General features: G+C 44.6%; 1 protein-coding gene across 1 annotated transcript in view; it reads left to right on the top strand.

Annotated features, from left to right (window-relative positions):
- Positions 1 to 15,126: 15,126 nt before the first annotated feature.
- The window catches only part of kcnc2 (potassium voltage-gated channel, Shaw-related subfamily, member 2), a gene marked incomplete at both ends in the record, with an annotated part of 184,148 nt that continues 177,091 nt past the window's right edge, over positions 15,127 to 22,183 (top strand). Inside the window, 1 exon segment of the mRNA XM_084330340.1 lies at positions 15,127 to 15,681. Coding sequence (XP_084186466.1) covers positions 15,127 to 15,681 — 555 coding nt within the window.

The following is a 22,183-nucleotide window of genomic DNA, read 5'->3' on the forward strand; positions in this document are numbered from 1 at the left end:
TGGGGGAGGAAAGAAAGGGTGGAGTCCAGGATGATGCCAAGGTTACGGACGTGAGTGGAGGGGGTGACAATGGAACCATCAATATTTAGGGTGAAATCCTGGGTGTGGCTGGTGAGGGATTTTGGACCGATAATGATGATTTTTGATTTATTGCAGTTTAATTTGAGAAAGTTATTTTGCATCCATGTTTTGATGTCTGTGAGGCAGGTGGTGAGGGTGGAGAGAGTGGCTGGAGTGATAGTCTTGGTGGAGAGGTAGAGCTGAGTGTCGTCTGCATAACATTATTTAACCTTTATTTAACCAGGCAGGTCAATTTAGAACACATTCTTATTTACAATTATGGCCTGGCAAGAGGACAAAGGGGCCTCTCGAAGGGTAACAGTGAAAGGGGGACACACATTTTTATGAAATAAAATTGAAAAGAGACAGACGATACATACATCACAGAGGTAAGGGAAATAATTAACACATGAAACAAACAACCAAATAAAATGACAAAGTATGTAAAAGGCTGGGTGACAGTTGCAGGTGTGTAAACAACTCTGTGATAGAGTGAGAGGGATCAATTTGTTCATCTTCAAAGTATTTTGTATCTCGTTCCAACTGCTCTCGACAACATCCTCTTGAAGTTGGCAGACTTCAAATAAAATAAAATAAATATCTGTATCAATTCATAATGCATTTCATATGCTAAATCTTTTTCTTCAAAGTAACTAGTAAATTATGAGTTCAGATAAATGTAGTGGAGTAAAAAGTGCAAATACAATTTAAATGCCTCTAAATTGTACAGCACTTGAGTGCAAATTATTAGTTACTTTTCAACACTGCCTGTACTGTAATGTCTGAGGGGCTGGGCGTACAAAGTATGTAATTCCCCACAGTATGCTGCAGATGGCACCAGAGGAGCACTATACATGCTGACAAAGGTAATTATGGACATTTACAGGGGCCAGTTTCGAATTGCAGCCTCCCGTAGGTTGGTTCAATGCTCAGTGTGGGTTTGCTAGTTCTATTATTCATTCATTAGGATTGTGCAAAATGTATTAATTGTTGGTATTTATTATTTATTTGTGTATGATGCCTGTGTAGGGTATTTATTTTTGTAAGATATGTAGTTCTTGGTCTAAGAATCTAAGGGTGGTGTAGAAAACAAATGTATATTAATTCCAACTGAACATACCTCATTCAATTCATATAACAACTAAATAAATTCTAAACCATTCCATAATAGCAGCAGCTGTAGGCTAAACTGTCAGTCAAATCATGTAGTGATACACATTCTATTATTGGATGTCTTTCAGTGGAGGAGCAGAACTTGGATTCACCACAAATGAGCTCCTCTTTACATTAGAACAACATTTAATCGGCTCAATTTTCATCTACTGGGATTTCAACGTAATTCCAGTCAAGAGCCCATGGTTGGTTTAAAGTGATAGTTCTGATTTATGTTTTTACATCAAGTGGTTTGAGATACAGTACTTGCCAGTATAGTGTAGTCCTTGTGTTAGCACTACAGTTACAGTTACACTATACACAGTTACTATGCACTGGGGCTACTTCAGCCTGAGAGAGGAGTGAAGCATCAGAAAGGCTAGAGGACCGCTGTTTTCTGTTGTGGATGGCGTGTGTCTAATATCTTTTCAAGTGTCCTCAAATGTCCATTGCATGTTGTGGTGTGGATTAAAACAGTTTTGTTTCAAGGCCCTGTGTGCTGCTGACCGACATTGCTTCTCGGTTTGAACCTGGCCAGAACTCGTCTCCGACCATGGGAGTATTTGGCAAGTATTTCTTACCACTTAATGTAAAAGGATCCTAACTACACTTTGTTTTATTACACCTTGTGACTGTCAGTGGGGCTACAAACCTTTGCAAGGGAGCTGTGCTTGATTTTGGTGGAAAGATGTCCAACCAGTGAAAGCCCAACCTGACCTTGTATTAGGGAGCAGTCGCATTAAACAGTTATGTCTGAGCATCTGCATCTATTATTAATCGTCTGTCACTTAAAGCTCCTGTCTCTCAAGTGTCCCTCATTTGAATGTCCATGCTCAAATGTCCTAACACTCAAATGTCCTATGGCTCAAATGCCCCTATCGCTCAAATGTCCTGTCGCTCAAATGCCCCTATCGCTCAAATGTCCGCCACTCAAATGTTCTGTCACTTAAATGTCTAGGTCAAATGTCCATCACTCAAATGTCCTGTTGATCAAATGTCGATTGCTTAAATGTCCATAGCTTGAATGCTCTGTCGTTCAAACTTCCATTGATAAAATGTCCTGTTGCTCAAACGTCCTCTTGCTCAAATGTCCTGTTGCTCAAATGTCTGTCACTCAAATGCCCTCTCACTCAAATGACGTTGCTTAATGTCCTGTCACCCAAATGTTTATACTGTAGGCTCAAATGTCCTCTCTCTCACTGTCCTATTGCTCAAATATCCATTGCTCAAATGTCCTGTTGCTCAAATGTCCTGTTGCTCAAATATCCATTGCTCAAATATCCATTGCTCAAATGTCCTGTTGCTTAAATGTCTTGTTGCTCAAATGTCCATCGCTCCAAAACCTTGATTTTCAGCATGTAAATTGCAATTGAGTGACCCCATGCCCAGGTTACAACGCAGATCCTTACCAGAGGGCAGACAGACATAGAGAGAGAGATTTCGGAAAGACAGTCTGCATGGTACTGAATCATCTCTCAATCAGTCTATACAGGATGAACTTGACCCGTACCAGTTTGCGTATAGAGATCAGTGTTGGGCAGTAACTGTCATTTTATTACTTTCCCAGTAACGAGTAAAGTAAGGCTGTGTCTGATAAAGAAATAGAGATATACGTAGATGAAAAGGTATGTGTCTGATATGGATATATTATTAGAAGATTGTATAATTGGTTCATATGAACATAGATAATGTATGTAAAAGCTAAATAGTATATTATGCTGTATTGTATTATGAATTAATTATGAGTAGGTATTGTTGTATTGTATTATGAATTGATTAGGAGTATGTATTGTTGTATTGTATTATGAATTTGATAAGGAGTATTGTTGTTTTAATTGTCTGTATGCCATGTGAATGTTGTGAGTGTATAAAGTCTGTAACTGTATTTTACGTGTGATGTACCCCAGGAAGAATAGCCACAGCACTGCTGTGGCTAATGGCGATCCAAATAAACTTAAACTTAAACTTGAACTTAAACAGCCAGGCATACTGCTGTCCAAAAACATCGGTGCTGTTCCTTCCTCATCAACATCAGGTACCAACAGCCGGTTAGGGTCAATAACGCCTACTCTCCACCCGGTAACAACTATAGCTGCATGCAGTGCTCGACAAGGATGTGTCAGCTCCCCACTGCTATATTCACCCTCAGTGGTTCTCAAACTACGGGTCGCGACCCAAATTGGGGTCGCGGGTAGGTGACAGCGCATTGGAAAGTAAATTATTATTATTATAATTTCTTTTGTTCTGGCAACATATTTTGGCTAAATATGCCTCGTTTTATAAATGTGTATTGATAACATAGTGCTGTAACAAAGTTTTCTAATAACTATGCGTGATCAGGTTCACCAACGTGTGCTTTTATTTTGATATTCCTTAATTCCACGTTGAAATTACGCGATACATTAAGTGTGGGGTCCCCAAAAAGAATCCTAAATAAAATGGGGTCGCGGAACGGTATGAAAAAGTTTGAGAACCCCTGCCGGGAGTACACCAACGACTGTGTCACCACCAGTGTGCCTAACCAACATCACATGATCTGATGATTCTACACTGGTAGCACTGATTAAGGAGGGAGAGGAGCCAGACCTTTCCTTTGGACAGTGTCAACAAATTCGCTCATACAACGGAGGAGATCCTCTTCTGAGTCACACAAGACATTCATATTGCTCTGGTTACAATTCACAACCAACCCATAACATAAACATCATCATTTAAAAACCCTGGGGGTGCACGTGGACAGTGCACTGTCCTGGCCTACCATGTGGACTTTTATCTGCAATAAGGTACGGCAAAGGGTTGACTTTTTAAGGAGTCATCGGGTCATTTGGAGCCGCAGTGAGGACATTGTATCTACTTCAGCTCCGCCATACAAAACATCCTGGAAAACTCCTTCCTAAAGAGCTGCGCCTATTAAAGGAACACTCCCAACATTTTGGGAAATTAGCTTATTTGCCATCTACCCTGGAGTTAGACAAGAAGATACATACCTTTTTCTTCTCTGGGAACTAGGCTAATGGAGGAACCTACTTCCAGTGACTGACGGTGCGCGTCTTCCTACTCCTAATGCATGCACAGAGAAGAAAAAGGTATGTATCTTCTTGTCTAACTCCAGGGTAGATGGCAAATAAGCTAATTTCCCAAAATGTTGGGAGTGTTCCTCTAAGCATATAGCCCTCAGACGCTGCTCATGTCCTACTGTACATGAGGAGTACCACCTTCTGCCCTCTGGGGGGGCGCTTTAGGGTGTAACACTGGTCAACCAAGAGAGCAGTGCAAGGAGGTGATCACCCCCCCCCCCACACACACACACACACAATAATAAAATTATTATTATAATAATAATAATAAAATTATATAATAATAAAAAATTATAATATTGCACAATCGCTGCAGGCATGACCACCTGTATGCTTGTATGCCGTGACAAATAAAACTCTTGACTTGACTTAAATAACTCTCCCAATAATATTATATTATGGATGTGTGTGTGTGTGTGTGTGTGTGTGTGTGTGTAGGTGTGTGTGTGTGTGTGTGTGTGTTTGCATGACACGGGACAGGTGACAGGACTAAGCGTGTTCTCAGATGTTTATACATTGTATCATTGTTTGTCATTCTGATGATTACTGGAGGGTGATACAGACATTATTTTATGTTGTATTATGTTATTCTGGTGATTGTTGGAGCATGTGATGGGACACAGATTTCCGTGTGAACTGAAAATAATCTTATCTTATTTTATTGTAAAAGGGCAGTCAAATCTCCTCCCCCCCCTGCTAGAGATACGTGGCCACGCTGTGACAAGGTCACACCTCGGTAGTGTCATGAAAGTAATAAAACACCAAAGAAATTATCTTCTTACATATTGCATATTACATTCCTCTGATTCAAACCACTATCTAACTTTTGTCTCTGGTGTCGATTGAACAAATCCCTTTTTTAATAGGCTAATATCCATGACAGTTCATTTTGCCTTGCTTTCTTCCAGTTAATTTGAGTTGATTATAGCCTACCCCCTAATGGATACATTGTGAATTATTGCTCTTGATGAAGCCTGTATTGCCATGGCTTTAATCTAATTAAAGGTAAATGTAGTCAAATGTAATTTATTCTGTACTTTTTTCTGTGTTAGTGACCACCATCCATTTTTAGGTTTGTAAAGCACAATCCATTGCACTGTATGAATACTTGGATGATTGAGTGATTGATCAGTTTCTATGTAAATGAGACGCTTAGAAGACAAGCTTGACGTACTACGTTGTACAATGATGTCATATTGGAGCTGTTTTCTTTTTGTACATTTAAAAAAAAATCTATTTAGCAAACTTTGAAATTTTATCCTTACAGTTACACTACACAGTATAGCATATGTAGTCTTGGGGGAGATTTGAACAGAAAAAGAAAATCATAATAATAATTATTAATAATTCCACGATAGAATAAACAAACTAGATAATATTGTCCCCCCGGAACACTATTAAAGTAAACTATTACTGTTTCAGTTTGTCGTTTATTATATGCATGACCTACAAATTAGTTTAGAATACATAGTTACATACGATATAAAGTTATTTATATTACACACCCACTAGGCTACTACAGCGAGCCCCACTCATTTCATATAGTGCAAACAAATTAATTGTTCAAATGAAGACATCCAATATGATTAACCATTGTCTTACCTTAATGCAACAAAAAAAAATGCGACGTTTCGCGCATCAATGATCTTTTCTGCTTTAAGTTTGTCTGTGAGATCACTTTCAATGTGAAGCTGCTTTGAAAACAATGTACATAGTAGCTCTAAAAAGTTTCCACGATTTGATTAACTCTGACTCAGTCTCATCATGCCCCCGTAGAGCAAACCCTTGGCCTCAGGTGATCCGTGTTATGCCCGGGCGGCATGTAACTTGGAATGGAGTTCCAGGTCTTGGCAGGTCTCACGGAGAGGGCTGATTTGCTAAATGTACTGTCCTTAATGGAACAGACAAGTCACCCGGTACAACAGTTCTGGTGAACCTGGAGGTGAAAAATCGGAAAGTGGGGGTGGGGCTGCTAGACCATGGAGGATTTTGAATACCAGACTGGCATCGGTTAGTTTGATGATGCGGCGTGATTGGTTACTGCCTGCAGTCTGGAATGTTAAACGGCCACCACACCTACTGCCATACACCTTGGTTGGCCGACCCTTGCGTATTGTCACCACCGGGCTGCAGCAGCCCCCACACACACACACAATATCGTAGCCTAGGCTGCCTATAATAATGCGCAGACTGGTTTGGGTCGGCATAGCCTCGCCTGGCCTTACATACCCGCCGCCTATGGGCCGCTGAATGTATCTTTAAACAGGGGGAAAAAGCTTCATTAGTATATTCTTGTATTTTGACTTCAACTTAAAGCTGCAGTAGCCAAGTTCGGAGAAATTAGCACAAGTTTAATCCATATAATGGATTATTGATGCAGGGAGATGATGTTTTCGGCCAATCAGAGGTTTTTGGCCTGCCAAGTGGTGTTCGCGGGGTCGCATCGGGAAACTAAGACCACAGTGGTGCACACACAATGTGTAAAACCACCTACCGATCAGAGGCTGGGAAGTCTTTTTTTTAATACTTAATCATTTTAACACTTTGACTGCCAGGGGGCGTCTTTAGACGTCTTTGCTGGCCATGCTAAAGTTGCCGGGGGACGCTGTACGTCGTCTTTATATCAATATTTCAAAAATCTGCGATCGGATTCATAATGTCCCTCCGCTGGCCTGAGACACAAGTGTGATCTCCTCTCAATCCTCTAGCGGTTCAAGACCGCCATCTGGTGGCCGATCGGCAGATCGAAACCGGATGTCAACCTTTAACCCGGTAGGACTCACTCCATATGGGGTCCGGGCACTCGCTAATGTTAGAGAGACTCCGTCTTCACACAGTGAACATCGATCGCTGCAAATAACTCGAAAAAACAACATGATTTGGACGTATATATTATTATACAACCTGGAAATGGACCGACTATTTCAACATCCCATAATGGAAAACTGTCTACCCCACGCTGATCGCCCAACGGCCCGCGGAGACTGGGGTGAGTTTTAGCGTGTAATATTACCGTGTTCGACACTAACTGCTATGATGCACATTTGACCCACATTAGATGATTGGTATAACGCTGCCCACGGAATTATAAACGCCCCCTCGCCCATCCGGTCAACATCAGATGACGTGTAGTAACTTCTAGAAGTACGTCTAGTTGGAATTTTTTATATCGCGCTGATTGCTATCAAACTGTATTTCATCATCAATATAATGCATTTGGGGCTATATATCACGTTCTGGAGAAAGCTGCAGAAAGAGATGAAAACATACTTATACATTAGACCATACTTTACTATGAATATGTGAATGAAAAAGTTTAACGTTGCTACACAATGAACAATACATATAGGACTTTGAATGGGCCCTAATAATGGCAATGTAGCAATAGAATTTAAAAAGTTATAGCCCTGCAAAGAAGGGGACTTTCTCCATAGACAAATAGCGCTGGCAATCTATGGTATATCATTAATTTAACCTTAGGCAACCAAAGTGTTAATAATTAATAGTTTAAATTCATCTTAAAGCTGCTGGTGCCTCTGGGAGTCTGTGAAAAAAACGTTTTTGCATGGGCTTGAAAAGTGATGCAGAGCTTTAAACTCACTCTTGCTAATTTTTCTGAAGTTGCCTACTGCAGCTTTAAACCATCCAAGGCTGCTTTCCCACCACAACACCTTTCTCCCAAGGATTGGTCCGGTGGGTCTACATCGCTAGGGAAATGGGACTCTGCCAAAGAACCTTGACTTTCCAATAGTTCTTTCTTTTTTACCCCTCAGTTCCCGATAAAGATCAGCAATCTGGCTGCTCTATTTATAGTGAGGAGACTACGGAGAGGGGGGCTGGGGGGGGGGGGTGGGTAGACTAATAGCCACATGGCATCTGGTTTGTGTCGGTCAGTACAAGGATACGTGTTTATAAGCAAAGCGTGTCTTAATCTAGACCCTCTGTGTACAGTATAATGGTGGTTAACCTCCCTCAATACATCATCTTCCACAATAAATCACTGTGTTGGTTTAAAATCAAAGAGCCGCTCCACTGACACAATTTCACAATTTTATTAATTTTAAACAGAAATTGAAAGCAGCAGGATACAGTCAATGACAAATGGTACCAACATTCACAGGTTTAAGGTTGCATTAATTAGTCTTGTTTACTACTACCCATGTACTACCACCCATGTACTTCTACCCATGTACTACCCATGTATACTGCTATCCATGATGTACCCATGGGCTATTAAATGGTAAATGGCTGCTTTTTTATATAGTGCTTTTATCCAAAGCTCTTTACTATTGTGTTCCTCACATTTTACCCATTCACTCACACATTCACACACCGACGGCGGAGGCGACCACGCAAGGTGCCAACCTGCTCATCGGGAGCAATTAGGGGTTAAGTGTCTTGCTCAGGGACACATCGACACGCTGCCGCCCGGGAGGAGCGGGAATCGAACCGGGAACCTCCGGATTGCCAGACGACTGCTCTACCTCCCATATCCTACCACCCATGTACTATGGTTGTATGGTATGGTAACTCAGTTACTTCTATTCTGCATCGAACATTGTACATATGTCTATACTGAACACTGTGACCTCTATTTTTACTTCTATTTTACATGCTATACTATTTTATTTCATACTTATCTTGTCTAGCACAGTCTCTGGAGCGTAACAGTAAGAAGCATTTTGTATAAAAGTATTCTGTACTGTGAGGATTGGTTCATTCCCCGCCACACGCTCCGCTCCTTTAAGGTACTGTGTTGATTGATGCATTTCCCGCCACACGCTCCGCTCCTTTAAGGTGCTGTGTTGATTGGTGCATTCCCCGCCACACGCTTTTGGAGCAAGTATCAATTCCAGCGCGCACCTGTCATAGTTTTTTATTAGCGCCCCAGAGGCTTTTTATACTGGGACTTCCCTTCAATCGATGTCGGGTCGTTTTGGAATACAACTGCTTTTGCCTGCTTTTTCCCCGTTGCTGTGCCTCGTCTACTTTCCCTCGAGGACTTTCTGTGGAGATCCGCTGATGAGAACCTTGTTCCCCGTTTGGAGCTGCGCCTCGTTTACCCGCTTTACGCGTTTGCGCTTGGGTGAGTTGGAACCAAACCCCTCTGGATTATTCTGTCTGTGTGTGTGACGAACACCGAAGATTATCATTTTTGCTTGCACTGGACTCAGTTGAAGTGTGTGTTTAGAAGAGACACCGAAGATATCATTTCTGTTTGCACTAAACTCAGCTAGATTGTGTGTTGTGGAGAACACTGAAGATTGTCACTGTTCATTGGTTCTGGACACAGCTAAGGGAGGAGGGAACCACACTGCCTCTGTGTTTCGTTGGACTGTTATTGATATCTCTCTCTCTCTCCATTTTCCACCTCGAGTTAAAGCTGGGAGTATCTGCAGAGCCGCTACAACGTCTAATACCGATTCCCCACCGCTATCACCAGGAGGATCTGCAGAGCCGCAGAGAACTCTGCCGATGGCAGTCTCCCTTGTTGTTTCATAATTGTTACTTTACCCCTTTTGTGACTCTGTAAATAAATACGCCCTAGTATTTGGCTAACTCTGAACTTCCTGTCTGTGCCGTGCGATTGAGGTCGGTTTCAAACCCTAACATGTACTTCTGTATGACAACTATTAAAGAAACTTGAAACTTGTACTACTACCTATACTACCCATGTATAGTACTGCTACCCATGTACTACCCATGTATCCTGCTACCCATGTACTACTACTACTACCACCCATGTATACTAATACCCATATCCTACATTTACATTTAGTCATTTAGCTGACGCTTTTATCCAAAGCGACTTACATGTTCTGTACGACAAGCCATCAGGAAGGGCACAACTCTATCAGCTGAGCAACAATGTTCATCAAAGTGTTGAGTGCTACAGTGTAGGTTAATTTATTAGGACAAGTGCATGACAGTAAAATTAGTTATTCCCTTTTTTTTTTTTTTTTTTTTTTTTTTTCAGATAATGGTTAAAGAAGTGCGTCTTTAGTCGACGGCGAAAGATTGGACGTGTTTCGGCTGTCCTAACTGGGGTGGGTAGTTCATTCCACCATTGTGGGGCAAGGACTGAGAATAGGCGACTTCTCTTTGATGACCCTCCCGGAGCTTGGATAGGAGTAGTTCTGAGGCGGCCAGAAGATGCAGAGCGTAGGGGTCTTGAGGGTGTGTAGTTAGAGACCATTGACCGGAGGTAGGCGGGAGCGGTTCCCTTTGCCGCACGGTATGCTAGGTCGAGGGCCTTGAAGCGGATTCGTGCAGCAATGGGGAGCCAGTGCAGGTCCCTAAGAAGTGGGGTGACATGGGCCGACTTCGGTAGGTTTGAGATCAGGCGGGCCGCTGCTTTCTGAATGAGTTGAAGAGGCTTAGTGGCAGTGGCCGGGAGGCCAGCGAGCAGTGCGTTGCAGTAGTTGAGGCGGGAGATGACTGTTGATTGGACGAGGAGTTGGGTGGCTTCTTTTGTCAGGAAGGGGCGGATCCTTCTGACGTTGCTCAGGAGGAATCGGCAGGTTCTGGTTGTCGCTGCGATGTGAGCAGAGAAGTTCAACTGGTCGTCGAGGACAACACCAAGGTTCTTGGCGGTCGGGGACGCGGTCACAGCTGCATTCTCGACTGTGATGGAAAGGTCGGTCAGGGCGGAGGATTTGGCCGGCAGGTGGAGCAATTCTGTTTTGCTTAGGTTCAGTTTGAGGTGGTTGGTTGTCATCCAGGCGGAGATGTCGGACAGACAGGCCGAGATCCGCTCAGAGACGTGGATATCTGAGGGAGGGAAGGAGAGGAAGAGTTGAGTATCGTCAGCATAACAATGGTAGGAGAAGCCATGAGACGTGATAATGTTACCCAGTGATTTAGTGTAGAGAGAGAAGAGAAGGGGTCCTAAAACCGAGCCCTGGGGGACACCCGTCCGCAGGGGGCGGGTGGCTGACAGGGTCCCTCTCCATGACACTTGGTAGGAGCGGTCATTGAGGTATGATGACAGCCATGTCAGCGCAGAGCCAGCCACTCCCATTCCTGCGAGGGCCGCGAGGAGGATCTGGTGGTTGACTGTGTCGAAGGCTGCAGATAGATCTAGGAGAATCAGGACAGAGGAGAGGCCTTTCGCTTTTGCTAAGTGAAGTGCCTCTGTGACCGCAATGAGGGCTGTCTCTGTGGAGTGACCAGTCCTGAAGCCTGACTGATTAGGGTCTAGGAGGTCATTCTGTAAGAGATAAGCAGTAAGTTGGCTGGATACAGCAAGTGTTTTAGAAAGGAAGGAGAGAAGAGAGACAGGACGGTAGTTGCCTATGACGGTAGGGTTCAGGGATGGTTTTTTTATGAGGGGCGTGACTCTGGCTTGTTTTAGGGAGGTGGGGACCACCCCCGAGTTGAGTGAGGAGTTGATGGTTGCAGTTAGGAATGGGAGGATGTCCGGTGCTATGGTCTGGAGGAGTGGGGAGGGTAGCCGGTCCAGCTGGCATGTAGTCGGACGGTTCGACGTTACCAGTGTCAGGGTCTCGGCTTCTGTAATGGGAGAGAAAGATGACAGAGTGAAGGATGAGGTTCTCGATTCAGCATTTGGAATGGGTGGGGGTTGGGAGAAGGAGCTGCGGATGTTCTCCACTTTTTCCTCAAAGAAGATTGCAAAGTCTTCGGCAGAGAAAGATGAGGGAGGGGGGGGTGGGGGGGGAGTGAGGAGGGAGGACATGGTAGCATGCAGTTTGCGTAGATTCTTGGCAGAGGCCTCGATCCTATGGTGAAAGAAAGAAGCTTTCCCACCCATGTACTACCCATGTACTACTACCACCCATGTACTACTACCATACTACTACTAATCATATATACTACTATCCATGTACTAGTGCCCAAGTACTACTACCCACATACCATATGTATACTACTCCCCATGTATACTACTCCCCATGTATTACTGCATGTACTACTACTAATTTACTACCACCCATGTAGTAGGATAGTTGTACTACTACCCATGTATAATACTACCCATGTACTGCCATTGTACTACTACCCATTATACTTCTACCCATGTACTACCCATGTATACTACTATCCATGTACAACTACCCGTGTATTACCCATGTATACTACTACTACTACTACATATGTACTACTTCACATTTACTACCCATGTACTACTACCCGTGTACTACCCATGTAGTACTACCCATGTAGTAGTACCCATGTTTTACCCCTCTTCCTCAAAATAACTGTTGACAATATTTATGACCTTGAGAACTCCCACTGTTTACTCGTTAGAAGGAACCCAGCACCTGTTTGTGATTGTGAGCACATCATACTTTATCTGAATAATACACACGTGTCATTGTATCTACCATTGTGACAAAATGGCATCCAATGTAATAAAAAAAGTCAACCAACAAACTCGATTCTTGTACCGGATCTCCTCTCTGGTAAACAAGAATACCCTGAAGACTCTGGCAGGAGCACTCATTCAAGGGTACTACGACTATGCTTGCACCTCATGGTACCAAAGCACCTCAAAGGCACTAAAAACCAAATTACAAACATCTCAAAACAAACTAGTCAGACTACTGCCTGACCTGACTCCTAGAACCCACCTCACCCCTGCCCACTTTGCCAACCTAGGATGGCTTAGAGTAGACGACAGAGTACAGCAACTTGCAATGGGCCTGGTCTACAAGATACACTACACGACCAAGGTACCCATGTACATGTCAAAATACTTCCCAAAGGTCAGTGAATACCACGATCACAACACCAGAGGGAGCTCCACAAATCATGTTAAACCCAGATTCGGCTCAAACAAGGGACTAAACACGTTTCGCAATTATGCCACATCAATGTGGAACGCCCTACCCAAAGCTGTAAAGGAATGTGAATCACTACCCACCTTCAAAAACACTCTCAAAGAACACCTGCAAGAGACTGCAATTCGAAACTGGCCCTACAAATGTCCTAACCCAGTTGTACAATAAAGACCAAGCATGGCTTTGTCAGTATTCCAATGTACAGTGCCCCCCCCCCCCCCCCCCCCACCTCCAATGTACAGCCCCACCCAACCCCACCCCACCTACCCAACCTCCTCCAATGTACAGTTTCTATGTCAAATGTATGTCAGTATTCCAATGTACAGTGCCCCCCCCCCCTACCCAACCTCCTCCAATGCACAGTTTCTATGTCAAATGTATATACACTCTTTTTCTGGATTTCTTTTGTATCACAAACAGTACTGTATTTGCAAATCTGGTATGTCATAAATGTATAGATGTAGCAATACTGTCTATCTGTATGTCGTGTGTGTCATATGATGAATTGAAAATGGGGGACCCTGATGGAAACAAGACGAAATTTTTTCTCAGGTCTGCATCCTCTTAACAATTGTATGTATTGAGCTGTACTGTACTGTACCCATTCTGCAATCTGTTAATAAACTTTTCAATCAATTCATTCAATCAATCATTATATTATACCATTAAACCATTATATTATAAAGCAAAAAGACATGAATTAGTCTTGTTTCAATTAGGACAGCAGGATATATCACTGCTGTTTAATTACTACTGTTTATTTGATTTATTTATCTATTTTGATTATGTAAATATTCTCTTTTCGGAAAGGCTTAAAAGTATGTGATTAAGCTATTCATTATTTACAAGCCCCACACAAGGGAATAATGATGCGCCTAATTACAAACTATACCTGTGTGTGTCGAGTGTCATCGATTGAGGTCGTGCAGCCTTTCCTCCAAATGCAGATGCGCGGACAAATAGATTGGCATTAATTTGGCTTTGGTTTATCGTGCAAGTATTAAGTAATCAGATGTATTGCATGGATTTCAGTGTATATCAGATGAGATTAACGACTATAGGACGGCAGAGAGAGAGAAAAAAACGGCGTTTTGACCATTCAGTTGTTGTGGATGTGGAGTGGTGCTGAAAGGACAGCTCCCTTGTGCACAGACAAAAGAGACTTGTATTTACACGAATACCTGTGAGACGGCATAACTAGATGAATCTACATGTAATAGTACTAGTAGCCTTATGATGGAGCGGAACCCATGGCAGGTATTATTACTACCACACAACAAATGGAAAAAAAGCGAAGATGATGTCGCTGGTATAATATATGGCGTGAGTCGTGACCTGTTGAAAAAGAAAGCATAATTATTCAACAACTCCAGGAAACAGTAACTCATGAACTGACATCGACACAATGTAATACTTATAATTCTCTCTAAACGAGATACACAAACCATACATACAGTCTGACTGGCAACACGGAGACATTTATTTTGAGGTGCGCGCAAAGAGACAGAGAGAGGGTGCATGTGCGCCATTGACGTCGATGGGAAATAAATAGACGCGCACATTCCAGAGGCAAGCAAGACTGAACCAGCTGGTTTCCCTCATCATCATGTTCTCAATGGCATTAAGGTGATGAAGACTTGGATGAGGAGGAGGTGACCGATCGATAAGCTGGACGACTGGTCTGTGTGACTTCACTTCACACTGAGTCCGCGCGTCGTGGAGAGGGCAGGGACTCTGGAGACGCGCACATTGGAGACGCGCGGAGATCATTCTCACAAAGAGAAACATGTGGGGAGTCTGCGAAATTACTCCAGCTCCTCTTTAACAACAGTCTAAAAAATGGAACCTATGTCCAGGAAGCAAACACCTGACAACAACCGAATCTCGAAAGGTTGCGCCCGGATAATAAAATCCTAAAAGGGCTTTTTCTTTGAGATTGCCATTATTATACAGACAGACAGTGTGTGCACTGCTGTTACTCTGGAGGACTGCACTTTATACTTTCTTTAACAAGTCATGTCTGATGATACTACAGAGCGATGGGCAAGTTTGACGACAACGAGAGGATAATCCTCAACGTCGGGGGGACCAGGCACGAAACCTACAAGACCACCCTAAAGACCCTGCCGGGGACGCGCCTGGCCCTCCTCGCCGGTGGCTCCTCCGACTCTCATGACATCGAGTCCGTGTTGGATCAGCTGCAACAAGTCCCCGGCTTCATAGAGTACAACGCGAGGACCAACGAGTACTTCTTTGACCGCCATCCCGGGGTCTTCGCGTATGTCCTCAACTATTACCGCACTGGGAAGCTCCACTGCCCGGCGGATGTCTGTGGACCTCTGTTCGAGGAGGAGCTGTCCTTCTGGGGGATCGACGAGACGGACGTGGAGCCCTGCTGCTGGATGTCCTATCGCCAGCACAGGGACGCAGAGGAGGCGCTGGATGTGTTCGAGTTGAACGTCGACAACGGAGACGAGGACGACGAGATGGGGACAAGACTGGGTGTCGAGGACGTGGCCGCCGATGGTTGGAAAAAGTGGCAACCGGTGATTTGGAATCTATTCGAGGATCCCTATTCCTCCAGAGCGGCAAGGGTAAGGGGCCAAGGGCGCACAGCCATGCGGGGGGAGTGTTCCAGCGCACAAGTTCCCCATCCAAACAACACGATCAAAATAACTTTTATTAGGTCAATAAGTCAACCAACATGCAGATTTGCCTTTCAGTTATACCCGTAGGTTTTTTTGTAGCACTTTTTACAACTATTTTTTATTTTTTTTATTTCATGCTTTCATTCTTAAAGCAAAGCGACATGTTGTGTGTAAAGTATGGTTCTGCATTCGAGCCAACATATAGTTGGATTTCTAATGTATGTCTAAAATAATTTCATTTTAATATCCCTGACATTTAGCCAAGGTCCTCAGCTGTTATTTCTTGTGCGTATATAGGTCTATCATGTCTGGTAAGTAGAGAAACTATGAGATTTAATTTTCTAATCACACTCGTGGTGTGAACGAATGACGTCATTGCAAGGGTATGATGGATAAAAAAAAAGCCACTTTTACAGCATCCCCAAATTAGATTCGATTATTAAATACACTATTATTATTAAATACAGATTTGATTGTTAAATACTATTAAATACACTTCAATAGGACATATTTTTCAGCTTGATCAGCAACGTTGGGCTACATTTTCTGTTATAGGCTATACAAAGGAATACCGTTTTGAGGTAATACATAAATAAATAACAGAGGGTCAGAGGTCATAACTATTAGGTTATTTACCAGCAATCCCATTTAGTGTAGCAAAATAGCCCCTCCCCTCTTTGTCACACACTGTATAGGCAAGTGTATTGGACTCGGCTACCCAAGAAGTTTGGGTGGTCAGCCAGTTGATATTGATATGAAGTGATTTTAAAACCCACTGGCTTGGATACATCTCATGTTTCTGACTGATTTCAGGAATGCATGCTTTAGATTTAGATTATATTATAGACAATGTTTATTTATTGCACAGATTTACAAGCCTATAAAAAGACCAATCAATTTCAAGTTCCTGTTTGCGCTGAAGGACAGAGGCCAGGATGAGCTTGCTCGGCCTGCTTTTATTTTGGTGATTGCGCAGTAAATAACTCACTGTGTCAAGGGGGTGAATGTTCTGCTGACTGTGATGTCACATTGTGTAAACAGTCTGACATTTTGGGAAGTTTGGAAATCCTTTAGTCTCATAAAGAAACACTCTCGTGGGTGGGTTGTTGTTCAATTCACACACTTTATATTTGAGGGGATATTGAGGGAAAGTGACACTTTCTCTCTCTTCCTGCTTTTTCAAGCTAACCAAATTGCCAGTTTCGACCACTTGTGTACAACTCTTTGTAGCCTATACCTTCTCCCGAAGATGCTTCACTACGGACCACTTGGTTTGACCACTGCCTGTCTCAGAGAGTGGAGGGCCCAGACGAGGTGACAAGGCATCCGATTCGGACCGTTGAATAAATCAATAACGAGTAGTTTTCCTAGCCGCCAAATCCCAGACTCTGTCTGCCCGTCTGCATTTTCAACCAAGGAGAGGGAACCAGGGGGGCAGAGGGAACCAGGGGGGGAGAGGGAACCAGGGGAGGGAGGGAACCAGGGGGGGAGAGGGAACCAGGGGAGGGAGGGAACCAGGGGGGAGGGGGAACCAGGGGAGGGAGGGAACCAGGGGGGAGGGGGAACCAGGGGGTGAGGGAACCAGGGGAGGGAGGGAACCAGGGGGGGAGGGGGAACCAGGGGAGGGAGGGAACCAGGGGGGAGGGGGAACCAGGGGGTGAGGGAACCAGGGGAGGGAGGGAACCAGGGGGGGAGAGGGAACAAGGGGAGGGAGGGAACCAGGGGAGGGAGGGAACCAGGGGGGAGAGGGAACAAGGGGAGGGAGGGAACCAGGGGGGAGGGGGAACCAGGGGGGGAGAGGGAACCAGGGGGGGGAGGGAACCAGGGGGGGAGGGGGCGGGTGTTTTGCCACCTCTCCCCCTCTCCCTAACCTTGCATGGCAGCTGGCTCTGCAAAATCCATCTAGTCAGGCTTCAAGTTGTAACCATGTGCCCGAATCACAGTGGTTCAGACCAATCAGCATCCTTATGAGGAACTGCTGATGGCAAAGATACTCTGCCAAGTGTGTTTTATTTTTTTTTATCTACTTTTTTCTCCCATTTTCTAAATTTCTCCCATCCCAATTTCGTATCGTCCAATTCTACCCTCCCCTGTCTCGAACGTTGTTAGGCCATGCCTCCCACAAGCCGGCTGCAATGTGGACGAAGCCTTGCATCACGTGTCCCCTCCGGTACTTGAGGAAGCAGCAGTTGCATCTTTTCACCTGCACAGCGCGATCTCTCAGCGTCGGGGGTCTGCGTTTGGAGGGCACGCCGCCCCCGTCGCTTCCTGATTCTGCTGCGCAGGCGCACCAACCGACCTGTAGGAGTCGCTGTCCACAACGTCCGATCCCCACCCATCAGCTTCCCACCCCCTAATACTGCCAATTGTATTAGTATGAACGACCAGCCAAGCTGATAGCAATGCGGAGAGCTGGGCTCGAACCCAGCGTCTCCTGCATTGGTGGTGAGCGCCTTGCCCACTGCACCACCTAGTGTGTTTTTTAAAGTGCCGGTCACATTCCAAACAGTTACAAAGGACGCCTTCCCAGATGGTTCTGGTGTAACAGACCATCTGGCAGGTCAGGTTACCTTCTCCCTTGTTTTCCACTTACAGTCAATCAGCACAGTTTCAGGGGGAGAACACAGAGCAAGCAACTACGATCGTGTCTTTGCCGTGGCCTCATGGAGCTACGACGTTTTGATTGAGAAAGTCTTGTCAATAAAGGTTTAAGAGCACTGGGTCACTTTGAACAGCTGTTTGTACAGTTGTACAGTGTCGCCCACCCACCCCTCCTACCCAACCCCCCCCCCACCCACCCAACCACCTCCAATGTACAGTCCCCCCCCACCCCCACCTACCCAATCCAATGTACAGTTTCTACGTCAAATGTATATACTTTTTTTTTTCTGGACTCTTTTTGTATCACAAACAGTACTGTAATTGCAAATCTGCTATGTCATAAATGTATAGATGTAGCAGTACTACAGTACTGTAGCAAAGCGACATGTTGTGTGTAAAGTATGGTTCTGCATTCGAGCCAACATATAGTTGGATTTCTAATGAATGTCTAAAATAATTTCATTTTAATATCCCTGACATTTAGCCAAGGTCCTCAGCGGTTATTTCTTGTGCGTATATAGGTCTATCATGTCTGGTAAGTAGAGAAACTATGAGATTTAATTTTCTAATCACACTCATGGTGTGAACGAATGACGTCATTGCAAGGGTATGATGGATAAAAAAAAAGCCACTTTTACAGCATCCCCAAATTAGATTCGATTATTAAATACACTATTATTATTAAATACAGATTTGATTGTTAAATACTATTAAATACACTTCAATAGGACATATTTTTCAGCTTGATCAGCAACGTTGGGCTACATTTTCTGTTATAGGCTATACAAAGGAATACCGTTTTGAGGTAATACATAAATAAATAACAGAGGGTCAGAGGTCATAACTATTAGGTTATTTACCAGCAATCCCATTTAGTGTAGCAAAATAGCCCCTCCCCTCTTTGTCACACACTGTATAGGCAAGTGTATTGGACTCGGCTACCCAAGAAGTTTGGGTGGTCAGCCAGTTGATATTGATATGAAGTGATTTTAAAACCCACTGGCTTGGATACATCTCATGTTTCTGACTGATTTCAGGAATGCATGCTTTAGATTTAGATTATATTATAGACAATGTTTATTTATTGCACAGATTTACAAGCCTATAAAAAGACCAATCAATTTCAAGTTCCTGTTTGCGCTGAAGGACAGAGCTTGCTCGGCCTGCTTTTATTTTGGTGATTGCGCAGTAAATAACTCACTGTGTCAAGGGGGTGAATGTTCTGCTGACTGTGATGTCACATTGTGTAAACAGTCTGACACTTTGGGAAGTTTGGAAATCCTTTAGTCTCATAAAGAAACACTCTCGTGGGTGGGTTGTTGTTCAATTCACACACTTTATATTTGAGGGGATATTGAGGGAAAGTGACACTTTCTCTCTCTTCCTGCTTTTTCAAGCTAACCAAATTGCCAGTTTCGACCACTTGTGTACAACTCTTTGTAGCCTATACCTTCTCCCGAAGATGCTTCACTACGGACCACTTGGTTTGACCACTGCCTGTCTCAGAGAGTGGAGGGCCCAGACGAGGTGACAAGGCATCCGATTCGGACCGTTGAATAAATCAATAACGAGTAGTTTTCCTAGCCGCCAAATCCCAGACTCTGTCTGCCCGTCTGCATTTTCAACCAAGGAGAGGGAACCAGGGGGGCAGAGGGAACCAGGGGGGGAGAGGGAACCAGGGGAGGGAGGGAACCAGGGGGGGAGGGGGAACCAGGGGAGGGAGGGAACCAGGGGGGAGGGGGAACCAGGGGAGGGAGGGAACCAGGGGGGAGGGGGAACCAGGGGGTGAGGGAACCAGGGGAGGGAGGGAACCAGGGGGGGAGGGGGAACCAGGGGGTGAGGGAACCAGGGGAGGGAGGGAACCAGGGGGGGAGAGGGAACAAGGGGAGGGAGGGAACCAGGGGAGGGAGGGAACCAGGGGGGAGAGGGAACAAGGGGAGGGAGGGAACCAGGGGGGAGGGAGAACCAGGGGGGGAGAGGGAACCAGGGGGGGGAGGGAACCAGGGGGGGAGGGGGCGGGTGTTTTGCCACCTCTCCCCCTCTCCCTAACCTTGCATGGCAGCTGGCTCTGCAAAATCCATCTAGTCAGGCTTCAAGTTGTAACCATGTGCCCGAATCACAGTGGTTCAGACCAATCAGCATCCTTATGAGGAACTGCTGATGGCAAAGATACTCTGCCAAGTGTGTTTTATTTTTTTGTATCTACTTTTTTCTCCCATTTTCTAAATTTCTCCCATCCCAATTTCGTATCGTCCAATTCTACCCTCCCCTGTCTCGAACGTTGTTAGGCCATGCCTCCCACAAGCCGGCTGCAATGTGGACGAAGCCTTGCATCACGTGTCCCCTCCGGTACTTGAGGAAGCAGCAGTTGCATCTTTTCACCTGCACAGCACGATCTCTCAGCGTCGGGGGTCTGCGTTTGGAGGGCACGCCGCCCCCGTCGCTTCCTGATTCTGCTGCGCAGGCGCACCAACCGACCTGTAGGAGTCGCTGTCCACAACGTCCGATCCCCACCCATCAGCTTCCCACCCCCTAATACTGCCAATTGTATTAGTATGAACGACCAGCCAAGCTGATAGCAATGCGGAGAGCTGGGCTCGAACCCAGCGTCTCCTGCATTGGTGGTGAGCGCCTTGCCCACTGCACCACCTAGTGTGTTTTTTAAAGTGCCGGTCACATTCCAAACAGTTACAAAGGACGCCTTCCCAGATGGTTCTGGTGTAACAGACCATCTGGCAGGTCAGGTTACCTTCTCCCTTGTTTTCCACTTACAGTCAATCAGCACAGTTTCAGGGGGAGAACACAGAGCAAGCAACTACGATCGTGTCTTTGCCGTGGCCTCATGGAGCTACGACGTTTTGATTGAGAAAGTCTTGTCAATAAAGGTTTAAGAGCACTGGGTCACTTTGAACAGCTGTTTGTACAGTTGTACAGTGTCGCCCACCCACCCCTCCTACCCAACCCCCCCCCCCCCCCCCCCCCCCCCCCCCCACCCAACCACCTCCAATGTACAGTCCCCCCCCACCCCCACCTACCCAATCCAATGTACAGTTTCTACGTCAAATGTATATACTTTTTTTTTTCTGGACTCTTTTTGTATCACAAACAGTACTGTAATTGCAAATCTGCTATGTCATAAATGTATAGATGTAGCAGTACTGTATCTGTATGTCATGTATGTCATATATGTTACGATGAATTGAAAATGGGGGACCCTGATGTAAACAAGACGAAAGTCTTTCTCTGGTCTGCATCCCCTTAACAATTGTATGTATTGAGCTGTACTGTACTGTACCCATTCTGCAATCTGTTAATAAAGCTTTCAATCAATCAATCAATCAATCAATCAACTTCCTTTCCATTCTCGTGAAAAATGACAAGACGTACCATTCTATGTCGGTACCATTCGTTTTTGATGGAGAGTGACCGTCTTAAATTTAACAGCGGGCAACCGTTTGTGGGCGACAGACTAGTCGGCCATTGGAATATCTGCAGAGTTTCCCAGGTCACTCTGCTCTATTTCTTTATTTGTTTATTATATGGATCCCCATTAGTCTACACCCATGGGTGAAAGACTATTCTTCCTGGGGTCCGAACACTTACAAAACTTACAACATTGGAGTAATAAAAAAAACTATAAAAACACGAGAAACGCTTAAGTACATTATCTTCAATATCTTCACAATCAACACAAAAAGGCTCCAACCACAAATACAATACTAACTAAATAAATCAATAACTCAACTGTATTTCATTATTCATAACAGTGTTTTTCCAACTTTTTCTTAAAAGTAAATTTGTTGCTGATAATCATAATCTTCACAGGTATACAATTCCAGTATGGAGC

This window comes from Notolepis coatsorum (assembly GCF_963971535.1).
Source record: "Notolepis coatsorum genome assembly, chromosome: 15".
Classification (NCBI taxonomy): domain Eukaryota; kingdom Metazoa; phylum Chordata; class Actinopteri; order Aulopiformes; family Paralepididae; genus Notolepis; species Notolepis coatsorum.